The sequence below is a fragment of the Camelus bactrianus genome, chromosome 1 (genome assembly GCF_048773025.1).
Source record: "Camelus bactrianus isolate YW-2024 breed Bactrian camel chromosome 1, ASM4877302v1, whole genome shotgun sequence".
Taxonomy (NCBI): Eukaryota; Metazoa; Chordata; class Mammalia; order Artiodactyla; family Camelidae; genus Camelus; species Camelus bactrianus.
The window spans coordinates 100,500,713-100,523,785 of record NC_133539.1 but is presented as its reverse complement, the minus strand read 5'-3'; the positions used below and the strand labels follow the sequence as shown (position 1 = coordinate 100,523,785).

The 23,073-nt window shown below is 38.8% G+C and overlaps 1 protein-coding gene across 4 annotated transcripts in view; it reads right to left on the bottom strand.

Annotated features, from left to right (window-relative positions):
• PLOD2 (procollagen-lysine,2-oxoglutarate 5-dioxygenase 2) overlaps positions 1-23,073 on the bottom strand; it is a 96,172-nt gene that overhangs the window by 59,406 nt on the left and 13,693 nt on the right. For 2 of the 4 annotated variants that reach the window (XM_074370024.1, XM_074370020.1), the window contains exon 2: positions 6,634-6,741. The exons of the other annotated variants lie outside the window; for them this stretch is intronic. In XM_074370024.1, the coding sequence (XP_074226125.1) occupies positions 6,634-6,741 (108 nt within the window). The remainder of the gene's footprint in view (positions 1-6,633; positions 6,742-23,073) is intronic. 4 annotated transcript variants of the gene reach the window in all.

Genomic DNA, 23,073 nt, shown 5'->3' with positions numbered 1-23,073 from the left:
TTCCAGCTCTCAAAAGGTTTTATGATGCTACTACAGTACTGTCCCCCTACACGTGGTTTCTGTTACCCACGGGGTCAACCATGTTCTTAAAATATTAAATGGAAAATTCCAAAAATAAACAATTCGTAAGTTTTAAATTGAGCACCATTCTGAGTAGCAAGATGAAATCTCTTGCCCTCCTGCTATGTCCCACCCGGGATGTGAATCATCCCTTTGTCCAGCATATCCCACCTGTTTGTTACCTGGTAGCCGCCTCAGTGAATATCAAATCCACTGTCATGGTATCATGTGTAAGTGTTTAAGAAATGCTTATTCTACTTAATAATGGCCCCAAAGCACAAGAGCAGTGATGCTGGCAATTCAGATATGCCAAAGAGAAGCCGTATGTGTTTCCTTTAAGTGAAAAGGTTAAAGTTCTTGACTTAATAAGAAAAAAAAAAAAAAACTCACATGCTGAGGTTGCCACGATCTACACTGAGAACAAATCATCTATCTGTGAAATTGTGAAGAAGGAAAAGAAACTCACGTTAGTATTGCTGTCACACCTCAAACTGTAGAAGTTACGGCCACAGTGCATGGTAAGTACTTAATTAAGATGGAAAAGGCATTAACTTTATACAATAAGATATTATGAGAGTGAGAGAGACCACATTCACATAACTTTATTACAGTATCTTGTTATAACTGTTCTATTTTAAGTTATCATTGTTTATCTTTTACTGTGCCTAATCCATAAATTAAATTTTATCATAGGTATGTACATATAGGAAAAAAAACATATACAGGATTTGATACTATCCACAGTTTCAGGCATCCACTAGGGGTCTTGAAATGTATGCCCTGAAGATAAGAGGGGTACTACTGTAATAGTGAAAACAAACAAACAACTATGTAAAACAGTTCAACTTGAAGCTGTTCATTAAAATAATTTAGCATCTAACTGTAGATGCACTTTCTCAAATCTTTGCATTTTACTCCACCTCCAAGCAAGCTAACTAAAATTACGATCATCACTAGCTCCAGTTTCCACAACAGCTTCCTAAACCAACTCCAGTCACATCTCTACAAAGCAATCAGAGTTATCTTTTCAAAATTCTTAGCTATCTAATCAGTTCACCTCATTGCTAAGAATCCTTAAATGACTTTCTGTTACTCTTAGGATGATGACTGAGCTCCATTACCCATTACCTCTGTCCTCTCTAATCTCATCCACCACCTCTCTCCCCTTCACTCTCTTTGCTTCAGCTGTACTGGCATTTTTCGTTGTTGTTGTTCTCCAACAATACCTGCTCCCTCCCACCCTGAGCAGAAGAGCCTATGCAAAACCTTTATCTAATGCCCTCTCTGATCACTTGGTGTCGCCACTGCCTATTCAAATTTGAGATTCTTACACATATGCCACATCCTCTGGGGAACCTTCCCTGACCTACCCAAGTGGGTCAGTGCCCATTAAGTATTTTCAATGCTTCTCTACCTCTCTTTCAGAACACTTATGACAAATTGTAATTACATATTAATTACAGTTATTATTGAGATTAAAGTCTGTCTCCCCCAACTAGACTGTAAATTCCAGAAACACAGCGTATCTTTTGCTCAGCAGTACATCTTAAGGGTTTAGCATATAGCAGGTTCCCAATGGACATCTGCTGAATGAGGGGACTCAGAGACAAGTCATGTGATGTTTTATGTGTATGTGTGCATAAAAGTTGTTCTCAACAAAATCTCTGTGTAGTTGGCATTATTATCTCCAATTCACAGATGAAGAAACTAAGGTTTAAATAGGTTAACTTAGCCAAAGTCAGCCAACAAGTTACTAGCCAAGCTGGAAGTGGAACTTCAGTTATTCCTCAAAGCCCATTTCTTTCCAGTGTTTCATGCGGCCTTACTTGGTGGTGAGAAGTCAAGAGACTAGAAGCAAACTGTGTTTTAATACATGTACAGAAAAGAGATACCATAGCAAGCATAAGCCCTGGGTGCAGAGTTGGTCCTTGGGTGCATCTGGGAAGTTGGGTTTGGAGAAGATCCCCATCATTCCCAGAGAAAGAACGTGCCATCATACCTAAACTGTACAAACCGTGCATTTATGCTGAAGGCCAGCATCTCTTCCAGGTGTTTGGAATTCTGGTACAGAGGTTGCCTCTGTGACCAGCCCCTAAGAAAAACCTTAGGCACAGAACCTCTAACGGGCTCTCCCGATACATAACATCTCACACATGCAGTCACAACTAGTTGCTGGAGGAATTAAGCAAATCCTTTCTGACTCCACTGGGAAAAGACTACACCTGTGTTTCTGCCTCTTCCCTTTGCTGGTTTGCTCGGTATCTTCAACGTAATGAGTCATAGCTCTCAGTATGACCACATGCTGAATTCGTCTGAGTTCTACTGAATTGCTGAGTCTGGGGATGGTCTTGGGGAGAGCTGACCCACTATGCTTCTGGCTACAGGCAGCAAGTCTTCATCTGAAATAAGCACTACGGCCCTAACTGGGTATGTGTCTGATACATGGCTGAGTATTAAATCTGGGCTCAGAGGCCAGGCTAGAGAGATACAGATAAGACTCCAAACAGACTCCATACAGGAAATGTTTGGCAGATAAGGCAATCATATCCTGCTCTCCCACTGATTGAGAATCATTTCAACATAAATTGTGACCCCAGGGATAGTTTAGCAAAGCCCACTTCTTTTACAGAGAAGGAAACCAAGATCTAAAGAAAACATAAGATTTGTCCAGGATCCTGCAGTTGGTGAAACCAATTTAGGACTGGAAGTCAAGACTCCCAAATAGTAAACATGGTTTTCCTAGGTCTTATGGCACCATTTTGTTACTTTGTTAAGTACTGAGTCACTTAAACACTATAGCAAACTGAAGCCATGGAGTCTGGGTGGCAAGAAAACAAATTTTATTTGGTGGAATTGTTGAAAGAAATTCAAGACAAAAATTCCTCAGGAGCAATTCATGCCACAATTTCAACAAGGAGAAAAGCTAAAAAGGATCTGTCAGAGAGACATCAGAAGATTCCTTAGCATTTTTATAGGAAAAGGGAACGCTTAAAGAAAAAAAGACAGTAAATTCCAACCACTAATGCTGCACAGGGAACATCTTCACACACATCTTAGCATTCAGACGGATGCCTGAGCTTCCACAGCCCACTCTGGACATGGCACAGACGCAAAACAAACGAGGGTACGTGCAGGAAGGTAGCATGGGGAGGGTGGTGTGGAGCACAACCAAGCATCCATCCAGGTTGCCCAGGACTAAAGGGGTTCCCAGAGCATGGGACTTTCAATTTTAAAACTTGGACAGTCCTGGGAAAACCAGGATGAGCTGGTCACCCTAGCAATATGGGCAGTGGGACCAGAGAGGGTGAGTACTGCCAGACAGGTATAACAGACTGGATGACAAACGGTCCAGGAGAGCATTAAGTTAAGGATTAACTTTCCTAGAACCAGAAGGTCAACAGATACCAAGTGGAACAGGGACAGATCAAAACCTCCAGAGGCCCTGGGCACTTAAAAGGTCAAAGTGCACTAAGACAACCTCCATCCCTCGTAAGTACTTCAAGTCATAATATACATTTAAAAAAATTTTTAAATTTGTTTCAAATAAAATACTTTGTACACATGCTAAAATTAAAAGTTTTTCTTTTAAGTCTTCTGACTTTCCTTTGAGTACCTTTGTTTTCTGTTGGTATATACCCATGGTTAGTTTGTCTATCAGGTAACCTAGTATTAAATGGAAGACAAATTTCCAGCCAGAGTGGGCAGGACTATTAATATTATGCTCAACAATTCCTAGCAGCTAGTTGCTTTCACACTGCTATGGAAGCTTAGAAACATTTAAAAATGACATACAAATAGATGATTACATCACAGAACATCAAAATTAGCATAGTTGCAATCAATAAAACTTGAATAATTAGGCTAAGATTGGAATTTTAGAATTAGAAACTCAATTTTTCCTAGAATGAAGTAGAATTTTAATATAAAAAATTATGGACCCCTCAATAACCATATTAATTATAGCAACCACTGATCAAGAAAATTATGAGAAAGCCTGGAATATAAATACAGTGACGCATTTAAATAAATTAATATTCCCCTAATCTCAACAGTATCCACGTACGTTAGAAACACACTAACATATACAGATGAATTAGAGAATCTACTCAATCCATATTTAAAAAGACTTTATTCAGAACCCCCTTTCAAAAACACTCTTCAGTAACACCCCACCATCCCTCACAATAACTATCTGTGGCCTAAATGATAAGAATTCAACCTAAATGTAATAAACAACAAGAAGATAAAAATAAAAGGGCCCCCACTGCTCCACATCCATCCAAACCACCCCTGGAGACGTGGAGATAAAATACAAGGACTAGATGGCAACCAAAACCTATACACACTTTGTACCAACAAACTGTTTCTGAAGTTTAGAAGTGGGAAGTAAAATCGAAACACTGAGAATGGTCACCCTAAGGGGGACTTCAATCAGAGTAAGTAAAAAAAGACTTTAAAAACTGAAAGGTTACAAAAAGGTGGCCAGCGGGCCTTACCTGGACATAAGCTGGAAAAAGAGCCAGTACTTAGGACAGCTGACCAAAGCAAACAAATAAACAAAAACACAATCTTAACCAAAGAGATGATGATCCCACTGTAATCTGTGCAGCTCAGGTATGGAAAATCATGGGCCACTTGGCACACTTAATACATTAAGAAGGATTGTGACAAACACAGAGTTTGACCAGCATGGTTAGAGGTTTGGCATTTCACATATTGAATAGGTGAGGGAGTGAGAATTTTTCTACCTGAAAAAAAGGATTCATCATCTCCCTGCCTTATCATATCTGAAGGAAAAAAAATAGATTTCCTCTATTTTACTTTAAAGGAGATAATTGGCTGGGAGAAGAATTAATGGGTAAGAGACAGATTTTCTATTGATACTGTCTTAGTCCGTTTGGGCTGCTGTAACAAAATGCCACAGACTAGGTAGGTTTAAACAGCAGAAATGTATTTCTCCCAGGTCTGGAGGCTGGAAGTCCAAGATCACAGCACCGCATTCTGATGAAGGCTCTCTCCTTGGTTCACAGCCAGCACCTTCTCACTGTGCCCTCACATGGTGGAGGGCGCTGGGGTTCTGTGGGATCTCTTTTATAAGGACACTAACCCCATTCATGAAGGCTCCACCCTCATGGTCTAAGTGCATCCCAAACACTCCAACACCTAATATTATCATCTTCAGAGGTAAGGAGTTCAATGTACGAATTTTAAGGAGACACAAACATTCAGACCATTACAGCTCCCAACCTGCTGACCAGCAAATATGGCTATTTTCTGAAACACTTTCATCCACAGGAATTGTTATTTTGGGCATATAAGAATACGCTTTGGTCTCTGGATATTAGCTTAAATAGACCTACTGAATATTTTTACGACAAATGGGATCAAATATTTCATACTTTAAGCTCCTTCATGATTTTAACATAGTGAAAAGTGCTAGGATATCTTTTGAACCTCTTTTATAAGAGCACAGACCCAATTAATAATGACTTTACTCTCATGACTTGAGCACCTTCCAAAGGCTCCGTCTTCTAATATCATCATCCCTAAGGGTTAAGATTTCAACATATGAATTTTTGGAGGAACACAAACATACAAACACAGCACATACAAAGTACACTTACAAGCACTCAGAATGAATGAAATGCCTTGGAAAAAGCAGTGTTTCTTGTCTTTACAAATACTAATACAAAGTGTATAGGACCATTTTTCAGAATTTATGACTTGGAGAGCACACTTGATCCGTTCAAAAGTTATGAAATGTATATTTTGAATGTAAGTTTAATGCCCCCTTCACAGACAGAAGAGACTTCAATCTGTTGAATTCCAAGGTTTCAAATGTTGCAGCAACCTCAAAATAGAAATATGTACCAGTAATAAGGACCTCCTCTGAGTGGGATGGGGTAACTCATCTGTTGGCCAAATGCTTTAGCAGAGACTATGAACTGCCTGCCAGAAATCTGGTCCCAAGGTTGTGCAGTTTGTTCAAACAAATTATTGTGTTTGATTTACAATTTGATCTATTGCTGTTTATTCCATGTTTTGCATAGGCACTAAAAATATTTCCCAGACTCATAAGCAAAGGACATCAATAATAAACTTAATTATTGGAACAAAACAGCAGGGGCTGAGATAATATATTCCTGCTAATGCACCTACAAATGAAAAGAACAGCTGTGCTGGGGCAGAGGCCACCCTGAGATGGACTTGTGGTTACGCAAACCACACTGTGAGATAAAGCTGTAAGAGCGAGATACCTGAGCCAAGGTGACCTTCACTTTTCCATAATGGAAAACAAAAAAATTTTTAAAAGAAGTCTTCCCAACCTAAAGGAATGAAAACAAATAAATCTGGGACGCAAAATTAAAAGCAGATCTGATGAAGAGTGGAGGAGCTGAAAAGGAAACAAAAGTCGTAACTTCCATTCATCATCTTCAGGAACAGTGAAACATCTGCTTCTTCCACTCCACATTGCCATGAACACATTAAATCGTATTTTTTTTAAAGAGGGCATTTTCTACTGCACCCACTTTTCATAAAGTGAATACAATCAGAGCAGCAGCCCACACTCACCTGCCTGGACAGTTTTACGGCATCTATTTTGGCAGCTCAGAGTCCTCCCCGACAACCTGCTAGTTCGCCACACTGTTCGACGAGTTGAAGCTGCTGTGTAAGAGATTACTAGAAACCCGCATCAGCACATTAGACATTTTGAGGACAAAAAATTAAGTGTAGGTGATTTGATATCTACAACTATAGACATCTTCTCCTATGGAATTACTACAAGACTCAAAAAAAATAAAAAGCACTTCATTATTCACTTTGTGTTACAAAATACCATAAGCTATCATCTTTATATAAGAGAAATGTCTTATTTTTTAGACTATATCCCAGAAAATATAAGAACAATTCTAACATTCACTGTGCCAAGTTAGAGATTAAAAATATATTTATATATACACATGACTGCTTTTTACTACTCCAGACAATTTTTGTAATTTAATTTCTGGACTGGGTGATAGAATAGGAAGTGACAATCTTTCCCAGATCTTTCTCCCAGACATCTAGCTGACTTTCCTTCAGAAGATACCAATGATGCTGTTCTTACGGATGCTTCAAGAGATGCCAATGCACACACTAGCCAATATTTTATTATCTACACCTCATTTTGCATCTTCTTTATTTCAATTTATTTACACTAAAAAAATAAAAAATAAAAACAGTTCATCCATTTCTTCAATTCTTCACTCTCCAGGACCCGGCAACCACCAATCTATAATCTGTTCTCTGTATCCATACGTATAGTGTATACACAAACACACACATACACACACAAATATATATGTTTTAAGATTCCACATATAAATGAGATCAAATGGTATTTGTCCTTTTGCATCTGACTTATTTTGCTTAGCACAACAGTGCCCTCAAGGTCCATCCATGTTGTCACAAATGGCAGGATTTCATTCTTTTCTGTGACTGAGTAATATTTCACTGTACATATGTACCACAATTCCTTTATTTATCCATCAATTGATGGAAACTTTGGTTGCTTCAGTATCTTGGCTATTGTAAATAATGCTGGGATGAACGTTCGAGTGTGCCCGTATCTTCTCCAATTAGTGTTTTCATTTTCTACAAATAAATAAACAGAAATGGAATTGCTGGATCATACATTAGTTCTATTTTTAATTTCCTGAAGAACCTCCACGCTATTTTCCACAGTGGTTGTACCAATTTACATTCCCACCAACAGTGTGCAAGGGATCCCTTTTCTCCACATCCTTGCCAACACTTCCTATTGCTAGTCTTTTTGATAATATCCATTCTAACAGGTGTGAAGTGGTATCTCACTGCGGTTTTGATTTGCATTTGATTTTTATTCTCTTGCATACGGCTAACCAGTTTTCCCAACACCACTAATTGAAGAGACTGTTCTTTCCTCACTGCATATTCTTGGTTCCTTTGTGATAAATTAATTGACCACATATCTCTGGGTTTATTTCTGGGCTCTCTATTCGCTTCCATTCATCTATATTTCTGTTTTTGTGCCAGTATTACATGGTTTTAATTACTATAGCCTTGTAATATAGTTTATACATGATGCCTCCAGCTTTATTCTTCTTTCTCAAAACTTCTTTGGCTATTTGGGGCCTTTCAGTTTTCCCTAAGTATTTTAGGATTGTATTTCCCACTTCGGTGAAAAAAATGCCCTGGAAATTTTGACGGGCATTGCATCAAATCTGTATATTGCTTTGGATGGTATGGACATTTTAACAATATTAATTCTTGCAATCCATGGGCATGGACTATCTTTCCATTTATTTGTTTCTTATACAGTTTCTATCATTATGTCTTATAGTTTTCAGAGAACAGGTTTTTCACCTCCTTGGTTAAATTTATTCCAACATATTTTATACTTTCTGATGCTATTGTAAACAGCATTATTTTCTTAGCTTCTATTTCTGATAAATCATTATTAGTGTAGGAAAACATAACAGATTTCTGTATATTAAGTTTGTATCCTACAACTTTACTGAATTCATTCATTAGATCTAATAGTTTTTTAGTGGAGTCTAGGGTTTCCTATATATAGTACCATGTTATCTGCAAACAGTGAAAGATTTACTTCTTCCTTTCAAATTTAGATGCCTTTTATTTCTTTTTCTTGCCTAACTGCTCTGGCAAGGATTTCCAAACTATGTTGAATAAAAGTGGGATGAGTGGACATTCTTGTCTTATTCCTGATCTTATAGGAAAAGCTTACAATTTGTCACCATTGAGTATGACATTACCTGTGGCTTGTCATATATGGCCTTTACTATGTTGAAGTATGTTCTAGCAACACTCATGTTGAGTTTTTATCATCAATGAATGTTGCATTTTGTCTAAGGTTTTTTCTATATCTATTGAGATGATCATATGATTTTTATCCTTCATTTTGTTAATGTGCTATATCACATCAAGTGATTTGCAGATGTTGAACCATCCTTGCATCCATGGAATAAATCCCTCTTGATCATGGTGTATGACTCTTTTAATATATTGTTGAATTCAGTTTACTATTATTTTGCTGAGGATTTACATCTATGTACAAGGATAATGGCCTGTAATTTTATTTTTTGTGTGTGATGTCCTTGTCTGGTTTTGGTATCAGAGTAATGCTGGCCTTGTAAAATATCCTCTTCTATTTTTTGAAAGAGTTTGGGAAGGAATTGTATTAAATCTTTGAATTTTGATAGAATCCACCAGTGAAGCTGTCTGCTTTTGGACTTTTGTTTCTTAGGAAGTTTTGACTACTGATTCAATCTCCTTACTAGTAATCTGTCTGTTCAGATTTTCTATTTCTTTCTGATTCAGTAATGAAAGAGACTATTTTTCTAGGAATTTATCCATTTCCTCTAAGCTGTCCAATTTGTTAACATACAATTGTTCACAGTCATCTCTTATGATTCCTTGCTTCTATGGTATTAGTTGTAAGATCTCCTCCTTCGTATCTAATTTTATTTATTTGAGTCGTCTCTCTTGATTAGTCTAGCTAAAGGTTTGTCAATTTTGTTTATCTTTTAAAGAATTAGCTCTTAGTTTCATTGATCTTTCATATTGTATTTTAGTCTCTATTCCATTTATTTTTGCTCTATTTTTTGTTATTTCCTTCTTTCTACTAACTTTGAATTTTATTTGATCTCTTTCTAGCTCATTGAAGTGTAAAGTTAGGTTGTTATTTGAAACTTCTCTTGTTTCTTGAAGTTGGCATTTATCACCATGAATTTCCCTCTTAGAACTGCTTTTTCTGCATCCCATAGATTTTGGTATGTTACATTCCCATTTTCATTTGTCTCAAGGTATTTCTTATTTCTCTTTTGATTTGATTGTTCAGGAGAATGTTGTTTAATAGCTACAGACTTGTGAATTTTCAGGCTTTCTTCACGTAATTAATTCCTAGCTTCACATCACTGTGATTGGAAAAGATGCTTGATATGATTTCAATCCTCTTAAATGTATTAAGATTTGTTTTGTGGCCTAACATATGATTTATCTTGGAAAATATTCCATATGCACTTGAGAAGAACGTGAATTCTGTTGCTTTTAGATGGAATTTTCTGCAAATATCTGTTAAGTTTATGATCTAACATGTACTTTAAGGTTGATGCTTCCATATTGATTTTTCTGTCTAGATGAAAACCATCAATTAATGTGGTATTAAAATCTCTTGCTACTGTTGTATTGGCATTTCTCCCTTTCGGTCTGTTAATTGTTGCTTTACATATTTAGGTGTTCCTATGTTGGGTGCATAACTATTTACAAATGATAAATCTTGTGGGATTGACTGCTTTATCATAACATAAAACCATTTTGTCTCTTATTAAAGTCTTTGTTTTAAAATCTATAAGTAATGTCTTACATGTAAGACTGTATCTGTAGAATAAGTTCCAAATAGAACTTCTGGGTCAAATATTTTCCTCCCATTTATTATTTATCTTGACTTCTTTTGCCATATGATTTCTGCCAGGCAAATTTTCTCTTCGTATGACATTGTTTTTATCAGCCATTAACTCTTACATTTCTAGGTCTGTGTTATACTCTAGAAAAGCCTTTCACATGTTATAATTATAAAATAATTCTTCCATTTCTTCTTTCAGTTTTTTTAATAGTTTCATTTTTTTTTCCTTTTTATTTCTTTTATCACATGGTTGAAGTTAAATAAGTGGATTACTGAATCTAGTGAGGCTTTCTTTCATATTCTTTCAAACAAGGAAGTCCTTGGGTTTCATCTTGAATTACTAAAACCTATGACAAATTAACACATTATATTTTTAATAGGAAACATTATTTATTTCAACCATGATTGCAAGTGACCTGTGGCTATTTTAAAGACTGAAAAAAAAAAGTAGTCTATACATCTCAAAGTATATAAATACTGAAAACATTAAAACCAATAGGAACATAATATTGTTCCATAATTTTTTCTAAGTAAATTTGGTTTTATAACACTATTTTGATTGGCTATAAAGCCCCACATAAAGTTCTGTATGAGCTCCCATTTGCCACACTGACAAAAACTCCCCTGAGATGGAATTAACTCTGACCCAATCAGCTCCCTGTTACTTAAGTGCCTGATAATCCTCCCTTCTTATTTCTTATTTCAGTGACTTCCTTGAATTCTGAACCAGGTCACATGATAAAGACATACATGGACGATTCTCACTGCCAAGTCTTTGTTGAACAAATCTGTGCTGTGGCTGATTAATCTCAGGACCCTGAGATGGCCAACCTCCCAGAACAGCCTCAATTATATTAGTCACGGTTCAGCAGAACTCCTGCATCACACTTCCAGACTGATGCCAGGGCTCGGGGGTGGTGTGGTGGGGTAAGCATACACTTCAGTGTGGGGCTTAGGAGGCTTGAAAGACAGCAGCAGAGGAAGTCTGCTCCCGTGAACTTTCACTCCATGTCATGCAGAAACAATATAGAACCCTGAACAAGCTGACGTTTTCCAAGTTTAGTACCCATTATAATATGAATGATAGATCAGTTTTAGTAGAAAGCCAAAGGTGTTTCTGAACATGTGCTTATACTCTCCTTGTGCCTGAAGCATAGTTTAATTCAAGTTCAAATTCGGAGCAAAAAATCAAAGAGATTGGTATCATATAGTGAACATACATATATGATTAAAATAAGTCCTTATATACAGCAAGTTATTTTAAGTGTCTGATTTTAATCTATTATCATTCTGGCAACAAAGAGACAGGAAGATGTATTATGGTACATCCACTGTCTTCAAGTAAAATATTTAATTTGATATGTAATACACAGTTGACTCAATCTGTTGACTTTGAAGATTTCCATGATAACCTGTCTCCCTAGGCCTCTAAACACCACCCCTGAGGCCATTTAACCTTCTTCCAAGGTTTTCCACCAAACTATTCTCAGTCCCTGGGTTCTTCCAGTCCAGGCTCTTCTGCAGAGACATATTCCCTTCCTTAATAACTGGGTTTTCTGCCCTTCACTTTTTCCATCAGTGGTCAGATACCTAGCATGTCATATTTCAACAGATGACTAGAGTCTGGTTTTGTACCTTCTTCCTCAGTTTTAGCTCCTGTCAAAATACTCTAGTCTCAGAGCTGGTACTCCAAATGCTCACCGCCCAGAAGAGGCCATGTGTGCTCTCTTAGTCTTCGCCTGGATGATTTGCCCAGTGCGAATGCTCACAGATTCCAAAACCCCTGTTAATCTTCTGTTGCCCAAGATTTACTCCACAAGAAGAAAATCTGAATCGTGGACTTAGGCACTCACTAACAGACTTCCATTCCCCTAACTGTCCTGTATCCTGTAGACATATTTCCCAGTTTCTGATACATTTCCAAGAAATGTTTTTGTTTACTTGTTCTTGTAACATTCTACTTCTGACCCTCGTATACCTACTTTAGTTTCCTTCCGTCTCTGGGGACTGCTGAACCCTGAAGACTCAACTGAACCCTTAATCCAGACACTCCCGGTCTGACCCATCATGCAGATGTCCTTGTCCAACAGTTCTCATACATCAGCTTGCATCAGAAATACCCAAATGCTTATTAAAATATAAATTCCTGGACCACACCTCCAGAACTTTTGATTATTTGTTATATCTTAGGAGAGGCTCAGAAATAACTTCTTTGCACCAGGTATCAGCACCAGAAGATGCTGATGATGTGCAACAGGGATCACATTATCAGAACTACATCCTGGGTATGCCAACGAATACACACACTGAGGTAGCTCTAATTCTAAATAAGAGCACAAAGAGGAGGTTAAACAATGAAGGGAGAAATCAAGAGTAGTTGGGGTAATGCCACAGAAGAAAACAATTCTAGCTGGGCCTCAGAAATGGGGTAATATTTAGCTAGTCAGAATGGGGAGGAAGTAATAGTGTTTTCAGTATCCAAAATGACAGAAAATGGTTAATTGCAAATTATAATTCAGGAGTGAGAGAGACCAGCTGGCAGCCAAGATGGGGCAGACCATGGGGGCCATGGCCAAGGGCCCTGGGCCCTGTAAGGGACAGGAGTGCCACAGGAGGCCTTGAGCAGAGAATCAACATTGTTAAAGTGTCATAATTTCATTCACTCCTTCAAAAAATATTTATTGTGTGCTTACTCTATGCCAGACATTATTCTAGAGGTTGAAGATTCAAGAGTGAGAAGAGACAAAGAAGAGACAAACTATAAATCTTTGCCATCACAGAGTTTACATTCTAATTTAGGGGCACAAAAGCCAAAAATAAATAAATAAATAAAAATTTCATCTAACTTACAGGGCTAGAGAAAAAGGGGGCAGGGGCATAGTGGGTCTTGAATGTGTTGCAGTTTGGGACAGAACGATAGAGTTTCACCAAGGGTGACATAAAGTGTAGGAAGTGACCGAGCTCTGCAGGTCTCTGAGGGGAAGCTGTCCAGGAAGAGGGAGCCACAAAGAATCGGAATGAGCCAGTTTGAGGCCACATACGTCCTTCGGGGAGAGAAGGGAGTTCACTACAGGCACCGAATACAGAGGAGACTCAGCAAGGGAGAAAATGAGACGAGTTCAGAAGTCAGAGTGAACCGACTATGCAGGGCCTAGAGGGTCACCGTGAAGATTTTGGCTTTTACTCCTAATGTCATGGGAGGCTATGAGAGGATGTTGAGAGCAAGGATGACTTAGCGGTCGTTAGCATACGATGGCTACTACCCCTGCTACTGCTGATGCCGACACTGTCGCCCACCACGCAGATACTATTAACCTTTTAAGGCACACACTACCGCCATTCCAATTTCACATTTAAATACGCTGTCCCAAATTAAACAGACTAAATGGCAGGACCTAGATTTGAACCCAGACAGCCCGGCTCCAGCGTCTGTGCCCGTAACTGCTATGCAATTCTGTCTGCCATAATCTGACTAAAGTTTAACAGGGTTGCTCTGGTTGCTATGACTGCAATAGGTCAAGGGTCAAATCAGGAAGCCTGACTGGGGGAGAGTTTACAGCAATAATCCAGGCTGGTGGCCATGGTGATACGGACCAAGGAATGGCAGTAAAGAAGGTAACAAGCGCTCAGTTTGGGTATGTTCTGAAAGTAGATTAAACAAGCCAGACTGACAGATTAAATGTGGGGGTTGAGAGAAAGGAGTGAAGGGCTCCAGATTATTTCAGAAGATTCACCTTAAAAATTCGTCTGCCGCATGCATAAAATGGTAAGGAAATGTTTAAATCAAAAGCAACTGCTGTGACCTCCAAGATGGTAAAACATGTGAATGCCACATTCCGGGTCCTGAAGAGGATACAGTTCCTATAACTTCTCTGTGTTGATACTTGTTTGCTGCCAGAGGCGTTATGGACACCAACTCTCAGACAACCTACATGTGGACCAAGTGTTTTATTTGAATACATAGAACAGGATAATAGCTGAGCTCATCCTAAAATGTAAAGCTTTTCTGTACTTCATAACATTTTACTTAGATTTTCACTGGTTTTAGGCAGAAATCAACATGCAGGGGTTTTTTCTGTTTTTTAAAAAAAATCTATTTGTAGAATAAACAAGCTACCCTTGCACATTCCTGTACAAATGCCATCGCTTTAAGTCATTAGTAAGAAATGTGTTACAAGGATTAGAACATGTACGAAGAAAGGCAACTAGGGAAAAGAAAAGTCAGCTGCTGGCAAAGAGCAGTGTTAGAGGAAGGTCACTGTGAAAACGCTGACCCCTCCCGCCCTCCATCCCTCCTACCTCCCCTGTCTCCTGAACAATCATATTCAATGACTACTGAGCTGCTACGCGCTAGAAATGAACAGCTCACCCACTGGTTCTTCAAAAAGAAGAACAAAATCATAGCAAGGCTTGAAGTAGTCATAAAATAGATACATACTTAAAGCAGATGTTTATAAAACAGCTCCCTATTGAATGCAGTCTAATCTCAGCAGTATAAAGCCACACGGAGATGCTCCTATATGGTGGGTCAGGGTGTATCTGAGAGTCAGCAGCTCATTCAGGGGCCGGGTGTGGCAGAAACCAAGGCCCACTAGTTGGGAAGCTTGGCCACTGTCATGTGGGGCCAGCTGCTGGGCGGACGTCTCAAACTCTCAAGAAGTCTCTACACTCCAGAATCAAAGAAGACATTCCCTAGAGGGTTTCTGGTGTTACTCATCAGAGAACTGCTTCCATTTCGCCGGGACCTAGAAACACGGATAAGCATTCAGTATTTCTTAGCATCCAACACACCTCCCTCCCTCTTAATTCCAAAATTTCTCAAAGTAGAAGAAAAGTCACAGTAATGTCATAAACTGGTATATTCTTAAATACATATGTACACCTCAAAGAATCTCAATCAAATGACATTACTTGGGTGTAGTTTTCCAGAAATTACCATATGGTTTAAAGCAAGATTAGAGAAGATTTCTCAAATTCACAAATTACTCTCTGGTAGCATTCTCAGCCACTGAGCATTCCAGTAAGTTAAGCTGTGGTGTCTTTGGCCTTTCTCTAAACACTTCTTTATAGGAATCATTCTATAAAATACTATAACTAAGCAAACACTACCGAACAAATATAACCTCTTCTTGATGCTTCATGATCATTGCTCACCGTACCTTCCAGTGACACAGTAATTCCCTAAAACGCATCTCATCCTACACAGCTATTTGTCTCCATGATGACTGGCCCCAGACAGAATGTTTCTCACATGCTGTTTCTGATCTTTAATTTCTTGGTCTGCATTTTGATGTCTGAGTGTCAGTACACCACACTTCTACCAATAACACAGCACATCTCTGCAGTTACTGTCACCTCGTAATTTTTATAATATATTACATACGCAGAGGTAGAAAACTTACTTGTTCCTACCGTGTATTAAATAAAGTCAGTAAATGGTTTCCCTATCTTTAATCATAAGTAATATAAAGAAACAGCTGGTAGTCTAGATTAATTATGGCCAAAGAGAAAAGTACGAAGTTAACTACATTAAAACTAAAATTGCTGTATTTTACACATGTTCACCAATAATAAAATGACCACTACCACATGGAGTCTTTACAGATTCATCTTGTAGCTTACTTCAGCTGTATATACTCCCCAGATACAGTTTGCAAAATAAGATCTAACATTAGGAAAGTTCTTCTACTTTTTCTTGAAAGAATCAGGCTGACCTAAAACATTCTCAGGCTGAAGTAGTGAAAACTATCTCAGGCTTCCGTGGTATTTGCTGAAAAATCGTGTTGCTTTGATAACTATTAGAATAGCATGGAAAAAAATTCACAGCTCCTTCTGGAGAAAACACACACACACACACACACACACACACACACACACACGCCCTACCTACAAATTCTCCTGCCGAAACAAAACAAGCAGTATTTGACAAGAAGGGAACCCTCTAGGCCTCTCCATACTCTCTGTCTTCTAGAAGATGTCATTTTGGACCCAATTAAAACCAAGACCTCATGGAAAGATGAGTTCAGGTGAAGAAATGTGTTGTTCATATAAGGGGTGGAATTCAACATTATCCAACAACATCGACGTCCTATGTTCTCGGTTTTCTCACTTCCTCCCCTAGAGTCAGAGGATTGGTAACAATGCTCCTTACTATATCACTGACCAAACGTTCATGTCAGAAAACCACTTAACTAAGTTACAATTTAACACAATTCCTTCCTTCCTTTTCAAAAAGAGAAAGAAAACATTTATCCCTTTGAAAGTAACTCAAAATAACCATGACTGAAGCTACTGCTGTTACTTAACGTTCTTCATTAAAAGAAAACATTTTTTTTCCTAAAGAGATTTTTGTCACCTAAACCAGTGCAAAGTTTTTTCCAATAAGTAGACAATTACATAATCCAACAAGTTTCCTGGTTTGACTCAATTAGCAAGAAGTGTTAGTGCCAAATTTCACTGTCCAGCTGCACCAAACTAACCCTCTTGATGTTTCCCTCTACTAATTTTTTCCTCTCTCTGCCTATTCGTTTTCAGTCTCCTTTTCCAGTTTTCCTTCTTCCAACTGCTTCTGAAAACTTAAGACTGGCAGAGATCACAATCACTAGGGACCTTTCTCCAGCGACAGGGTGGCTGCATTTTTATGCAAAGGGTGGTCAGTGAATATCCTACAAAACCCAGACCTCTCCTATCACAAGGTTAATTTTCCCACTGAACTAAATGGAAAGCCAGGGGAGAGGGGAGTATTTTCCAGGCACATAAATATCCCATGTTTGTCGTTAAGCATAATTTAAGCATCACAGATAACAATAAAAGCTAAACTCATAATAAGGCTTTTTGATTAATAGACTGCATCAAATTTTAAGAGAGGGGCATGGTCAGCACATTCCAATCTCCTGTCAAATCAAGGCACTTCATGCCTTGGTGCAAACCACCGCCGACTCAGGGATGCACCACAGCAGTGCTGATCATGAAGGGTCATGAAGCTGGATTCCCCTGACCCCACTGGTTCCCAACTCACTTGCTTTGGTTATACAACAATTTCCATAAACTTAAAAATCTGACTCAAGCTGTTCCCTAATTTTTCAGCCCTTTAACTACCATGTTGCAGAGCGCTCTCTTCCAAGCTCACAGCTCCGTGAATCACAGCAGCTGCTCTGGCCTTCTTCCTGGACTTTTAACACTCCGACTTCCCTTGCAAAATGCCTGCTGTGGGGGCCTGTTTTTCAGCACTCACACCCTACTGAATAAACACTTCGATAACGACATTATAGGCATCAAAAAGACTATGACCTTTAATAATTGTGATTATGAAGATAACTATAAAGTAGTCAGCAAAATCCTTCACAAGGACGTTTTAATCCATGTGAGCCAGAGGGAGAATATCAAGAACGGCAAGTAGCCACTCCTAACTGATGTGGGCTCTGGCAAATGTCAACTTTTAACACGCAAAACGGGAACTCCTCTGCTCCTCTCACTCCCCACTGAGCTGTCTGCCAGGACGGAATCCAGCCTTGCTCACCCACCTTCTCTGTGACTGGGCACCATCACCTCCTCCCTGGATCCTGAAGTGGCCTCCTAAGGCATCTCCCCGCATTTACCCGGCCCACGTCAGTCTTCTCTGCCCTGCCACCAGGAGGACCCGTCTACAACTCTGGACCCTGGAGGCTACACTGTGCAGCCACCCAGCAGAGAGGCCCCAGGGAGAATAGGGCTGAAACCCAGCCCTACTCCATTCACAGGAGGTAACTTACTCTAATTCACACAGATCTTGGCCCTTTTTACCTCAAAATATTCCAGTGGTTTCCTCCTTGTTCTCAATAAAGTCCAAACTCCTTAGCAGAGTCTCCAAGTCCCTAAGTGATCTGGTCCTGACTGTCATTCTGATCTCTTGGCATGCCAGCCCCTCCCTGCCCCACTGCAGGCACAGGGAAAACTTACTGCTCCGAGGACACATCAAGCACATTCTACCCTCAGGGCATTTGCCCTTGTCATCATTGCTGCCTGTAAAGCTTGCTCTTCCCCCAGCTACGACCCCCCCTTTTTAGGTCTGAGCCCAAAAGTAACCAGAAGGAAAAGCCTTCCCTGAAAGTGGAATCCAAAATGGCATTTCCAGTCTCAGCATTCTTGCCTCCTGCCTCGTTTTACTTTTCTCCCTAGTGCTCACACCTGCTGGGTACCTCTACCACCGATCGGAAGATGCAACTCACAGAGGAAACAGCAGTGACTAAAAAAAAAGAAGGCTTTTACATTGGCAAGTAGAGAAATAAATCACCATAAATTTAAGAAATAAAAAAGGAGGATAAAGAGAAGCAAACCTTATTTCCCCCTAAAAACGAGAAGAGACTCTTTACAAAGTAATGCTGCTGGGAATTCCATGCTGCAGACCCTGTGGTACCCAGTTAGGGCAGAGAACAATCCATACAACCTTCCGGAAAGCAACTCGAGACTACGAAACAAGAGATAGAAGAGTTGTTCACGTCCTTTGGTTTCAGTATTTTGTTTCTTGGACCTATCCTGTACAAAGAGAAACCAAAATCATTTTCAAAACCATCCTGAGAGTACTATTTCTGTTAGCACAAAAATGCAAACGATTATATCCAATAGTGTTCTACACTGGATATCACATATTAGATATTGTTATAGTGGCTATAAAAATTATGGTATAATCCCATGACCGACATCAAAATATTACTTTAAAATCATGACTTGAAGAGTACTCGAAGCTGCAGGAAAATACTTCCAACACAGTGTTTTGTGAATAAGGTAGAATGCAAATTATTTCCTTATGCTTGTCGATATGTGTATGTATCCTGATTTTATAAAGAAAACATATGGAGATACATGAACAGAAGAAAGGAAAAAATTACTACCACAATATCTTATGTTGTTTACTAATGGCAGTGGGACCATGACAAATTTAATTTATTCTTAAATGTCTTCATTTTCTGTTATAAACATTTATTTTCACTGTAATCAAAAAATACAATTTTTAAATGAAGTTAGACCATTTTCTTGAAGTCTGTTATATCCTAGTTATTACTGATTCCTACTTGTGCTTCACCATTTCTTACAAGAAATCTGTCATTTCTTACCAGAGCTTGCAGAATGATTTATAGATTTAAAAAATTATTAGAGAAGGCTAAACGGACTGAATACTGAGCATATGTTATTGCATTAGGCACATGCCAGCAAAATAAATCCAGATTCACCATAGATTTATTTTTATCTTCATCAAAATAAAAGCAAAAATTTTTGAGATGTATCATTTTAAACACACACACACACACACACACACACACACAACCAAACAGCTAAAATTCCCATGGCAGCATATTAACCTATATAGGTAATTAAACAAACCCATCCATTTCCAATCCAATGTTGTTTGTTTGTTCATTTTAACACTGAACTGTATATACTCATCACTTGGAAATGTCACAAACAACAAGCAAAGCAAATGTACTTTAAAAATAAATAAATGCCACGTTTAGATGGGAAGAACCTGGAAAACTCAAGTAAAATTGAAATATATTTGCATGTCCTAACTCTAACAAATTTGGGGGAAAATCAACATTCTAATTCTAATGCAAAATAATCTTCTGTAGATTTGCTCAGCACAAGTTTCAGCCACAAGTTTATTTATAGTTTCTGCTATGAGCAAAGAAACTACAAAAGTAAGAAAAAGTATTACATGAAAAACAAACTTCCAAATAAAAATCACTAAAAATAAATGTATAAATATGAAGTGTAGTTATGGTGATCCACAAAAGTTTTGAGAGGTTTTTTTTCCGGTACTTTTGCTTTCATAAATACTTAAGAAGTGGAGTCAAATAAAATCCTTCCTTCCTAAATGAGACCGCATTTTTCCATTATCTCTTGACCTTCTCAAATTCCAGAAGCCTTGAGTAAGCCCCAGTTGTTTCATCTCAGAAAAGTCACTTTAGCCAGCTAAGCACTTACTGAAATTAATAGGGTGTTGTATAAGATGAACGCATTAGAAAATAAGAAAAAAAAGATAAACAGCTGAATGTCAAACAAACACTATAAAATGGTAATTAGAGATAAGCTGCACCACACTGTCTCCCACATAAGTTATGAGCCACTGCCCTAAAACTGGGCGGCAAGGGGAGATAAATTCCTATTACTTAAACACCTCTATTTTACAGTTTTATTTCATTTTTCCATGACTGCCTTCAGTAATTGTTCTTCTTAAAATCTGAGAACGTATTCAATAAGCTTCAAACTTTATAACAGAACCCATGTTAATAAATACAGCATGTGTTCCATGTAATGCTGAGCCCACACTTGCATTCCTACTGTCCAAAAGACATACGTTTCTAAAAGTTTATGGAATGATTTATCAAGCTCCAAGGAGAACAATCACTGAAGAAAGTCATGGAAAAAAATAAATATTAAAGCTACATTTCCCCCAATTCCTTTGGAGCTAAGCTTCTAGATGAAAACCATGCCCCTCCTTTCAGATGTATTCCTGTGAAATTTGGAAGACAGATGGTCCTCCCACCACTTCTGGCCGTTTCTATTGGAAAATACGGTCAGGAAGATGTGGGGTTCCCCTATCTCCGTGTTCCAGTCCTCCAGTCTGTGGAGGGAGGGGGGAGACACACAGATAGATATGCAGCAGAAGCAGCGGGTGAATTCGGCTTCCCTGTGTCTAGTCACCAGCTTCGGGTGCAGAAGTCAGGGGAGACAGCTTCCTGGTCCTGGGATTACATTGATAGCAGCATATTTGTGTCTCAATAGTTCTAAAGGAGGCGTCCTGACTCCCCCTGAGTTAGGACTGAGGTTGTAAGCCCCTAGTCTGGTCAGCCCTGCCTGCTGTTCTAGGAGTCAATGCTGGAGGCTCAGCCTAAAGCCTGCCCTTCCAGCCCTTCCATTAACTGCGCAGACCCGTAATTCTGCTCGAGATAGCTAGCATGGCGTTCCTTCCCTGAAGGGAACGCTGACACACACAGGTGCCCAGTCCCCTCATTAGCTGTGGCTGAGGTGACCCACGGGTTATCTGACTGCCCTTCTATAGGGCAAAGAAACTTCCAGACACTTGCAGTTCCGAGGCACAGCAATTCAGACTCGGTGCCAACAATAAGAGATTCTGCCTCTGACATCTTGCAGTTTAAAATCCAGCTGAGAACGTGAAGTTAATTCACATGAAAAGACTGAGAATAACATACTAAACCCCTAACTAAGTAACAAATGATAAATTAGCGAGCTACATGGCAGGAGTCCAGCGCAGAGGGGAGAACAAAGGACTAGGAAGCACCGTGGATACAGCATTGAACATAGCGAAGGTCAAAATGTAGACCAAAAGTCTGGGGTGCAGCTTCTTGGACTGGAGAAGCAGAAACAGTAGTGAGGGGAAGTGTTCAAACACATCATCTTTAACAAAGTTTCCAGTTCTAACAAGATGATTTTTGGAGAATACTTTGGTAACTTGTCATCAAAAACAGCTTCGGTAACACCCATTCACGCTTCACAATGCTGCCGGCCACACTATAGTTGTAAGGTTTCTCTCCTGCTCTTTGGTACCCTGCTACTTACTGGGGCACCCAGAATACTGGCCCCTTTCTGCTGACCATGTTCCGTTAGCACAAGGCCGTCATTACAGGGGACCAACATGATCTGCAGAAAGTCAGAGCTTCCCTGGCAGTTCAACTCTATTAAAGCATTATGTAGGCCAAACAGAGAACAGTTTATGTATGATGTCTTTTGCAGGTAATTGTACATCTTTCTTTCTTCTCCTCTTCCTAAGCATTTTCTCATGTCATTCAATATCCTTTTACAAATAATTTTTAAATGGCTGTAAAATATTCCATCATGTTACTTTATATTCATTAAACTACTCTCTAATTACTAGGGATTTAGAATTTTTAAATGTTTGTTATTAGAAGTAATGTTGTGATAAACTTTTTGATTATAAATGTTTTCATCTCTATCTCCTTAAAAGAAATTTCTAGACATGAAATCACTGAACAGAGTATAAAGATGTTTAATGCCCTGGATTCATGCTGACAAACTGTCCTCCAGAAATGGTGTACTGATAATTAATCATGTTTCAGAGGGCTCATTCCCCACATTCTGACCAGCACTGATACCAACATCCTTTTTAACTTTTACAAACCTGAATGTTAAAATTTCGTGTTACTACTGTTCTAATATCTATTTTATGGTGCTATAAAGCTGAATATTTTCAGGTGAAAAAACAAAAAACAAACCAAAAAACAGCTTCATGAACAGGGAAACTGGAGGCATTAAAAATAAGTAGGATTTTGACAGTGGGAAGAAACTGGAAAAACAGATATGACTAAAAAAAAAGATAAAAAGCATTGTCTCTTGGTTGGATAAGAAGTCCAGTCTGAATATCGAGTGAAAACTGGGAAATAATGATAAATACATTGGGAAACAGGAAAGGCATGGGAACTTTCTAAACAGAGCAGTGAAATTAGACATGTGCCGTCAGACTACGGCAAAGTTTCTCAACCTCATCTCTACTGATGTTTGGGGCCAAATAGCTCTTTCTGGTCGGGGGCACGCTGTGCACTGTCAGCAGCATC